Source organism: Erpetoichthys calabaricus, chromosome 12 (assembly GCF_900747795.2).
Source record: "Erpetoichthys calabaricus chromosome 12, fErpCal1.3, whole genome shotgun sequence".
In the NCBI taxonomy this organism is placed as follows: domain Eukaryota; kingdom Metazoa; phylum Chordata; class Cladistia; order Polypteriformes; family Polypteridae; genus Erpetoichthys; species Erpetoichthys calabaricus.
This window is the reverse complement of record NC_041405.2, coordinates 44,478,161-44,489,049: the sequence shown is the minus strand read 5'-3', so window position 1 is coordinate 44,489,049 and position 10,889 is coordinate 44,478,161. Positions and strand designations below refer to the sequence as shown.

The window sequence follows — 10,889 nt, the reverse complement described above, 5'->3', positions numbered from 1 at the left end:
ATCAACAAAACAGAGTACTGCCATTGCTTTCATGTTCCCTCACTTTGTGCCTTTAGGCCTATCATCTTGTATGTCATTGCAGTCTCTGTCGTTGGAGTCGGACTGTGGTGGTACAGCCTTATGAAGCTTGGGTAGAAGTGGTGGACACTTTCTTTACCTTCAGTACTTCTGTAGAAAGAATGCTTACTGCTTCTTGCAGTTTTTCTTTTCACCTCCCAGCTTCATCCCTGCTTTGCTAAAAGTACACTTGGCAGGTCTGGTGCCAGGCCTTTTTCCTCCTGTCTTAACTATGCAGTTATCTAGTAGCGTGCCAACTGGAGGGTTTTAGCTCTGGCCGAGCATCAGTCAACATACATGGGTACGCAGATGCATCTGCACGGTTCAGGTTTGTTTTTCTTGATGAAAGATACTGTGCTGTGACTTGTCTGAATTCTTCTTCATAAAATACTCAATACTTTATTCATATTCTGGGTGGTGGTGGTTTCTTTGACATGTTAAAACACACAACAACAGTTTCAGTTCCTCTCACAGCTTTAGTTTTTAAGGTGCAGGGTAATGGCCTGTGGACACACATTTGCTTTTGAATGAGGGGCTGTAAATTTTGAGAGTGTATTTTTATTTTATCTAACTTGCCTAAACACATTTACTAACTGATCAGCAATAAAAAACAACGAAGGTACAAATGTATATCTTCTGACCAAATGCTCAGTCAGTCTCGGGTATTGTGATGGCTGAGGCTCCACAGTGCACAGAGTGTTTTATTAGGTGAGAATGGCTTTCGCTTTGCGTTGAATTCATGCTGACCCAAGGATGTGATGGCTTCCATACATTAACTTTTAGTTGCTAAATGGACAAAAGCAGAAACCAGCCCATCTGAACTTTTGCCAATACAAGCAAAGAGCTTCCCATCTACACTTTCTCCTGAGGGTCAAGATAACTTTTTTTTTTTTGGTTTTATCATATTGTCAGCAAATGGCACATCTGTGTGGCAGATGACCAGGGATCCTGCTCCACCAGGTCGCCTGGAAGAAGGACAGACCGGGAGAGGGGCACTATCTTTCCCTGGGCATAAGAGGGCAGCCCCCCTGGATTCTGTCAGGGCCATGGAGATGGAGGTGGGAAACTCAACCCTGTGTGGCCCGTGGCCACCACCAGGGGGCGCCTGGATGGTCCTTGAGGACAGCACTTTCACCACACCAGGAAGTGCTGCCGAAGAAGGAACTATGTAAGCTCGGAGTGCTTCCGGGTGTAAGGGCAGCACTTCCGCCACACTAGGAAGTGCTGCCAGAAGAGCACTACAGAGCACCTGGAGCACATCTGGGGTGGGATAAAAGGGGCCGCCTCACTCCATTCGAGAGCCGGAGTCGGGTGGAAGAGGACGGAGCTTGCGAGAGTGGAGTGGATGTGGCGGGCGGGCGGAAGGAGACTTTGTATTGTGTGGCGATTTGTGCACTGTGCTGATGTGGTGTGTTGCACAATAAAGGGTGCATTTTGAAGATTTGGAGTCCGTGTCTGTCTGTGCCGAGGCTGGTCTTTCACAGCTGCTATTCTAAATCATCTAGTTGTTATCTTGAAAATTAGCTAGTTAACAAGTTTAGTCATCTAATAAGATAAGATGACCATGCTGTCTTGCATCATATCACAAGTTGTGTAATTAAATTTTAGGGACAGGTGACCAAGTCACCTTAGTTTTTATGAAGACAATAATTTAAAATAAAGAACTACATAAGCAGCATGTGTTTGTTATAAGAAACTCATATTTTTCTCATGGTTTCTTTTTTTTCTGAACTTATTTACCTATTTATTTAAAGGGCTTCTGTAAAAATCCAAACTTCCCCCCCTGTTGACAAAGTTCTATCGATCGATCTGTAAACACTTCCATATTGCTGTGATGCTAGCCTGAGGCTCCAACCGTTTGTCCTAATCCCACTTGTATGGTTGATCTGATATTGCCAGCTCACACGTTATTTGAAAAAAAAAAAAAGAATAAAATATGTGGAAGAAAATTCCCAGAGGAAGACAGGAATTAGTACAAATCAATTAGATTTTTTATTCAGTCACAGATGAGTACATGGATTCTACTTTGCAAGGCAGAAAAGCCAAGTTACAGTTTTCGATTGGCTTTTATAATTTCTTCTTCTTCCCCCTTCCCCTTACTTAATCATTTTATTTTTTTACGCTAACTGGCCATCTGTTTCTATATATTTTTTTTTTTTTTTACTTGTCAGATAGACCCTAAAGAAGGAAAGGTCATCTTTCTTATGTCGAATAGACGTGTTCCTAAAGAAACTGGAAGTTGTCCATGGTTAGCTTACTGCACCCTGTCTTATGACAGACGCCTGTATGAATAACCTGCTGCTATAGCAAAACAGCTTTGTCAGCCATTAACCCTAAGTAGCTTACAAGCAGTTCATTTTTCTTTCACACATATAACACTCAATATGAAAATGGCCAAAACAGTTTCAGTCTAATTTCCCCGAAGCTGGGAGCAGGGTGTTGACAGCAGTCGTACGGCCCCTTGTGGTTAGTGTCCCACTGTTGATGGTGTTCTTGTCCATAACGACTGCCTCAAAACGATGTAAATATCTTGTAGTGACTAAAAACTTCAACTAATGGACATACTAGAGAGAGCTGTGCAACACATCTATATATACTGTATATAAAATTCTTTTTGCGTTTGAAACAGAAATTACGTATGACCACAGAGGAACAGGAAAAACATTCTTAATAAACCTGATTCTTGCCAAGAGAACAAATGGTGACATAGCTCTGGCTGTAGCGTCATGGGGAATCACTTCTACATTATTAGATGGAGGCCGTACAGCACATTCGGCATTGCAATTACCATTAAACCTCACTCACGATGAAAGTCCAATTTGCAACATACGCAAGGGCTCTGGAAAGGCAAAAGTCTTGCAACATTCAAAGATAATAGTTTGGGATGAGTGCTCCATGGCACATAAAAGAGCTTATGAAGCCTTGAACCGAACAATGCAAGATCTCAGAGATCCTACCAAAATAATGGGAGGTGCTGTCATTTTACTCGCAGGAGATTTTAGTCAAACATTACCAGTTATTCCACAAGGGACACCAGCAGATGAACTCAACGCGTGTTTAAAATCCATGCTTCTCCCACGGTCAGTTATATGTCACGTGTTCTCGGGTAGGTACACCAAAAAATGTATACATTTATGCACGTAATGGCTTCTTATATGTAATGAATTAATTATTATTATTATATGTTGTTCAAATTCTTTTATCAAAATATTTTACTGTTTAATAATTTATATTTATATGCAATGTGCTTCTTATATATTACTTCATATTCTCATATGATAATGATGTTAATGTTGTTTATATTGATTTCTATGTTATTGTAAATGCTCTTTATTTGTTGAAAAATAAAATTGGCAATTAACAAAACTTATTTTACAAATACTACATTTTACTTTTTTCCCTTGCACTCAGTGAGCGAAGCCACTGGGTTATCGGCTAGTATTGAATATTTAAAATAAAGGTAAACATCAATTTAATTTGGATATTTGACATACAACAAAAGTTTATCATTTAAAACTGGCATTTGCTATGAGCCGGCTGTTCAAAGATTTGCCATTTAAGTGTGACATTTGCCAGATATGTTTGGTATTTTCCATTGTATACAGAAGAAAAAAAAAAAAAACATGTTTATGTCCCGTAAATGCAGAACAAATGAAACTTACAAAAAACTGCACAATTTACAAATGGCAACCCATTGGCAGAGACCAACTTTATGCCTGGTAATGGAGTAGGCTCCCCCTAACCCGATTACGTTTCTGACAGGATGCCTTTCCCTCCTATATATTTAAAAACCTCCAACTGCCCTGAAGAATCATTTAGCACAACATTCAAATCTATCAAGTTTACCACCAAATGAAACTGCATTCATGAAAAAAATAAAACATACAGGGAAAAAAAAAATGACTTAAAACATGTTTTAATTATTGCTGAATATGCAACTGTCACAAAAGTCAGGAAAATAAAGTACAAATATAGAATCATTGCTATTTGACATAAAAAGAATTATTCTAATCAAATCACATATTGTCAGTATTTTAAAAGAGTGTACAACAGAGGAAGCATTACTACAGAGACGCTAAACTATAACACCTTGACAGTAAAAGCGTGACTTACAATAAATTCTACTTACAATCATATAAGCAATTTGACTTTTCATACAGATCTGCAAAAAGCACCTTTGCATCAAAGTCATAAAATATAAATAACAGTAATAATAAAAAAACTAAATATTAGAAAATTTCTGGCTTCTCTTTTAAGTTATATCTGCCCATGTGGCAGAACTTGACATGTCCTAACTATACAATCAAATGAAGCAGCATCATTGTAAGAAGCCAGGAGCAATGGCAAAAGAAAGTTTAAAATGACTTGGACGTTAATGTGGCAGCCTTGAAAGATGTACTTGTATCAAGCAATTTAAAAACACGTTCCCGTTTCTGACATGACTACACCAGACCCTGCTAGATCCCGACGCGCACCGTCACATCACACTGAACACAGATGCACCATAGAAGAAACACAAAGACGTGTGTCTGTGTACAAAACGGATGTGATATTCACTCCTAATAAAATTAGTGTTACAACCAATGAGAACTGCAGGTTAGTTTATACAGCAAAGATCATACCGTCTTTGTTTGTTCATTATGAAGGAAGAAGTCATTGACTTAACCTTCTTAGAGAAAAGCTTGTGTTTCTAATAAGTAGCTTGACTAATGAATGAATGTTTAGGATATGACATGTGCACACTTTTATTAGCACAGATGGGACACATATATTACAATACACACTTTTTAATTGGGGGGAAAAAAATAAACCTTTCCATACAACTGAGTACGGTTTATATGTACTGTAGACAGAACAAGAACAAATTTTACACTTAATAGAAATATAAAACAACTCAGTAGGATAAAATAGAACTTTCACAATAACTGTTTATAATTTGAAATAAAAAAAATCATTTAAATATTAAGGAAAAATATCTCTCTATATATATTATAGTATTTGGTTAAAGCAGCTTGTAGAAAGCCCTAGCATTTTTTTTTTTTTTTTACAAAGTATACTTACAATAAGTAGTATTAAATCAAAACTCATGTCAGCATGTAACATCTTTAGAATGTACAGGAGGCCGTCTAAAGACGTTTACTGATACATTTAGGAAATGTAGGTTTTAATCTTGGACTCGATTGGCGAACGGCAAATTGGACAATTTCTAACCCGTGCTGAACATTCATGACAGGTGACCAAGTGACCACAGGGGATAAAAACGATTATACTATCTTTAGCCAAGCAAACTTTGCAGAGCTTCTCATCCTGGAGCTTCCTAAGCCTTTCCAAAGTACTGGCACCTGAAAAACAAAAAAGAAGTAAATCAACCTAAAATTTTCATGTTTCTTGAATCCATAAACTTGGATGTTCAATAAAGGTTCAGTATGAGGAGGAGAGTCTATTTGGAACTTGCCTAGGAAGTGATGGAAAGTAAATGAGCAATGCATACAGACAAGGAGAATTTTTAGTTGTCGCCTATGAAAAATCAAAACATCCCTCCATTTCTTTCCCACTGTTGTAAGATGGGCAGCTAAACTAAATTTGCTGGACTCCTTACATCTCCTAAACATCTCTCAATACAGCTCTTCATCTATGATTGATTACACAGCATTTTCATTTTCTGAATCTCTCACAGTCTTTTGTTACAATCCTTTTATGTCATTTTTGGTTTTCTTTTGTTTTTGCTTGTCTATAATCCAACAGCATCATCAACTTCATTTTTTGCAAGTAATACCTTTCTCCTATCTTTATTTATTCCAATGTTCCTTTCTTTAAGTAATTAGTAATGCTAATTTGGCCACAAAAATTCTAATCACAATCACGTACAATAAAAGTTAAACTGCATGAGGTAACATTTAAAAAAATACATATTTTTGGGTGGAGTATAGGAGTATACCTTTAAGAGCAGAAAACTGGTTGCCGTTCTTTGACACAATAGATCCTAATAAAAGGACCTCTGTCACCAAGTACATTTGCTGTTTCCCCGACACTACAGAGCGTCCAACCTAATAAACATGGAGTCCAACACTTCAGATTTTGCAACAACGTACCTGGTGGACCACTGCTCAATACTCTGTTGAGAAGTTAATAATAAGGAAATGTTTAAACGAGGCTCCTTTACCTTAAATTATATTTACCAGATGCTGTCAGACTGCTGCAATCCCTAAAGTCAGTTGAAGCTCTTTGAGCATGGGAAAGGCCCACTATATTAAAACATTTATTTATTTTTATTAGCTGTTGAGGATCCAGCCCATATCCCTAGACTGCAGAACCCCTATAAATTATGGTTAATCAAAAGCTATACAGAAAGATATAGGAGCACACTAAAGCTAGCAGTGCAATGTCCAATAAAGTACACATCTTACTGAAAACCACTTATCCAACAGACTATTGATAATATAGGTAGACCATTTTTGAATACACACTTTAAGTGGGTTGTTAAATAATGATGCATCCTATCAGATGGTTTTCTTACATCAAAGAGTTAACTTAAATTTTCCTGGTAGTTTTGTTTATTTCATGCTTTCATGTTCTGCAATTTTACATCCAAGTACTAATGCTCTAAATTAGTATAACTAATTTTGCATTGACTTTGTTTTACTTTGGGCTATAACTCTTTTTATACCATACAGGCATAAAAAAAAAATGAACACATACACAGATTAAATAAACAAACTCACCTTCTTCGGTCTGTTCATCACAACCATTCTCCATCTATAATCACACAAAGACAAAATAAGTTAAATTAGAGTCAGAAAAGAAAAACCAACACATACTGTGTCTATCTGTCTCTATCTATATTTTTACAATACGTCTCTCTCTGCAGGAGTTGTAAGGCTTACCCGTCTGTCATGCAAAGCTTCACACACCCCTGGCCTTTGAAACATGATCTTGGTCTCAATCGACAGCTTATGCCATGACACATGCAACACAGCCTATGAGCTGGCCGTTAGTGGGACTGTGTGTATTTCATATGGTCAGTGAGAGTATTATAGATGTTAGCATGTTTTTCTGGACAAGATGGGCTTGAATTACTTTGTAACAGAAAGCTTAGTGACCCTCTGAGCTTCGGCGAGAGTAATAGCAAAACAAAACTAATGCTGAACTGTAAGAAAGCTTCCCAGATCTGAAGCACTTCTATGTGAATTGCTCACAGAGGAAGAGAATTAAAATGTGTGCAATTTGAAACATTAGTTTTTTTAAAGATATATATTGTGCAATTTTTAAGCACATAATTTTTTTCCCCCCATTTTTTTTAAAGGGCAGTTTTTAACTGTTTTTATCTATTTTTGAGGTATTTATTTCACAATAAATTGCACCTTTGTACTTGCCTTCCTTACTGCCCCACAGGCCTCAGTCTCTCTGTCCAAGTCCTGGATTCTGCCCAGCTGACAGACGGAGGACCCCTGGGCTCGACATGGCCACAATCACACATGCTCCCTGAAAAACTCACTGCACCAATAACAGGAGGAAATTTACTGACTGTCTAATACACTACACACATTTAACCACAAAAGAACAGTAAAAGCTGCTAACACTACTGACCTGAAAAATAAACACAGAAAACAGTTCACTGCCAGCCAACGACTGTCAGTCACCGAATACCTGGAAGGAACAGATAATCATCTGTGTTTAATTTGGGCCTCCCTTGGTCCATCTAGTAACCCTGACTTTATTCACTGCATCAAAAATAATGTACTCCTTTGCCCAAGAAATTTAAACTCCTTTGACACAAACACACACATCATTTTCAACCTCATGAAAGGCCAAGACATGCTTCAGTACAATCAATACTACTTCTGAAGATGCTAATGAAAAACTTAACTTCCCCATAGAATTCACTCACTCTTTCGATGCCATTTGGTCTACTGCTTCACAAACTAACTCTAAGAAAGGAACAATCGTCAAGGTCCTTAGAAACTTCAACAGCAATAAAGGCATAGTAAATGGCACCAGATGTGTGGTCAAAAACACCTCCTTCAAAAGATGATTGCGGTGAAAGGCATCACAGTTCATTGAACACAAGCCATTTTAGCCTGTCATGGATCACTGCACTGAGACCACACAATGCCTTTCCAAATTCAACACAGACCACTTTCCATGTAGCCAGATGTTTCAATGACTATCAATAAAACCAGAGGACAAACTTTCAACAAAAAGTTGGCCCGTTCCTAGATTTGCCCGTTTTTTCTCATGGAAAACTAGACATTATTATTTTTTACGAGCCTTTGTCTTCAAATCTAAAGAAGTCATAATTTGACATACTTCATAATGAAGTGGAAAAACAATTTTACACTACTAATATGGTCCACAAAAAAGTCTTGTGACACTTTCTGTCTGCTGTTCCTTACTTACTGCTTCAGTATACTTTGCTATTTTCTCTCTTTTCAATACATTTCTTTTGCTTTATAATTTCACATTCAATGCCTTCTGACTTTGGGTTTCAAATCCCTTTCATTTCAGGACTGGAGGTGCGGGTGTTTCACTAGTTTATAAATTTTAAATGAAATCCAACAAAGATTTGTGAATCAAAGAATAAAACTTTATGACCTGAATAACATTTTTGTTTGAGGGAAAAGTAGGCAACATATATTTTAAGCAGACTCTCATATAGACTGTACACAAATATAATAATACTTGGATTTTGCATGAAAAGCAATATGTTGTTCAGCTGTCAGCCAGGCATGTAAATAATCAAAAGCCTTAACTGGAATCACAGTATCTTACTACACTATTCTGCCAAACTCAGAATCGCTTTTCCAAAAATATTAACACAGAAATACTTAGGGTATAATGAGAAAAAAGGTGTTATTTTTGCTTGTTTAACATTGGTGCTATGACCTGGAGTTTAATAAATAATATACCGAGAAAAAAAAAAAGCATGTTACAGCCTCTGTGTGGACTGCATTCAACTCATCAGGATTGTCAATATTTCTAAGAAACCATTTTCCAGGACATTCCAGAAAAATATGCTCTTAGATTAGACAACATGCACTCACACACAAAGAATTTCTAATTTTTTGCAATACCACTGCGAATCAAAGAAGAGGCATGGTTGCTAACAACCTCTACTTTTTTACCCACAGTTCAGAGGGATTTGGACTGGAGAGCACCACTTCTGTCTTACCCATGGAAGACCCAACCTTCATGGAGTGCATAGTAAGAACCTGAAAGCCAATGGAAGTATACATTCTTTAAGGACCTGTAACCAAGGACAATGGAACTCCAGTTCTGAAACAGCATTCAACCATTAACGGCAGAAGCTGTTATTTAGCACTCCTGGGTGCTCTTTTATTATCCTCTTCTTTAATGACCATCATACTCTTCATTCTGATTTCTCTCCTATTTTGTTACAATATCTAATGGAATTTATTCTGTCATACCCTTGGCCCTACCAGTTAATGTTTTTTTTGTTACTTGATAGAGTCAAATCCAAGTGACCCCCTAGAGAAATCCAGTACAAATTAAAGACCTACAAAAGCAAAGTGTAACTACTGAAAAGTGAACACCCCTTTGAAGAGTCAAAGGTTTCTAGTTCAGAAAACACACCTTTCATGATTCTGAGATATGCTTATGACAAACAACAAACTTAATGTACACATACAAAACAGTACATCATCTTATCACAAAGAATTATGCATCATTGCACAAAAGAACGTGTCATAGATCTAAAAATAAAAACCTTGCCCATCATCATCTAGTGAATCAAGTCTCTACGAATGCATATAATATATGCAATATTATTGCTTTACCTCATACAATACTCAGTGACAATGTCAACAATCTGTCACAATTAAATATTACTAACACTATTACTTGGCTGCATCCTGATGCTGAAAATGTGCAGTGGGCTGTACCAGTGATTAGGTATCAGTTATACCAAAATAGAAATAAAGTACTCCACCATACCACTTGATCACTTCTCACAATCTTCCAAAGAAATTTGTTGTGGCAATCGAAAGAAAAGCTTACACAAATAAGTAGTCTTTATTTTTTAGATTCAATAATTTCCAGGTGTTTTCCAAGTAATCTGGAAGTAATGTGTCATTTTAAGGGACTGGAGACTGGAAAATAATTTATTTCAAGGTCCTCCAGGTTTTCAAAGACATGTATGCTTTCTGTATGAACTGGGATTCCACATGTAGTCTCAATAGTCTTTTCTCCGTATTTGAATATAAGTGGAAAAAATTAAAGACAGCACAATACCACTTTTTCATTTCCAACAGCATAATGGGAATACTGAGAGTATTTAACAACTTTAAAAACAAACATCTCTTCTGACCAGCTCATTTTTTACAGATCCTTCTGTCTACTCACTGTTTCCGGGGGAGTAAATTTTTCTTTAGACATATTAGCATTACATCTTTCTTAGCTGTCAGGCTAGTCCTTTATTCCATTACATTAGAGGTAGTGCTGAAGAGCCTCTCAACTCTACATATTAAAAAAAAAAAAAATAGCCAAAAATTAAGGTTCAAATATTAATAATAAAATGAAATATTTATTTAATGATGATCAAGCGAAAAACTGTAGTCACCACATACTTGTTTGTGCTTGCACCTTTTTGTAGTTTAGGTGTGTGTTTAGATTTTAGAAGCAAGTGAAGTTCTAAAACCCATGTGTTATTTACTCTGTTAGTGATTCTACCAAGAATTAGAAAAGAAAATAACAACAGATGTGATCGAGCTTCAAGAATACACTGACGAAAAACATTTAAACTGAGGTTGGATTGTGGAACACCTATTCATCTGCACAAATCTGTGCTCTCTCTCTAGCTGTTTTCCTTTAACTTG

The 10,889-nt window shown here is 36.8% G+C and overlaps 1 protein-coding gene across 2 annotated transcripts in view; it reads right to left on the bottom strand.

The window, feature by feature from the left end:
- Positions 1-3,958: 3,958 nt before the first annotated feature.
- xiap (X-linked inhibitor of apoptosis) overlaps positions 3,959-10,889 on the bottom strand; it is a 33,049-nt gene continuing 26,118 nt past the window's right edge. For both annotated transcript variants that reach the window (XM_028815454.2, XM_051934394.1), the window contains exons 5-6: positions 6,780-6,813; positions 3,959-5,399 (exon numbers count right to left, since the gene is read on the bottom strand). In XM_028815454.2, the coding sequence (XP_028671287.1) occupies positions 5,206-5,399; positions 6,780-6,813 (228 nt within the window). In that variant the 3' untranslated portion in view covers positions 3,959-5,205. The remainder of the gene's footprint in view (positions 5,400-6,779; positions 6,814-10,889) is intronic.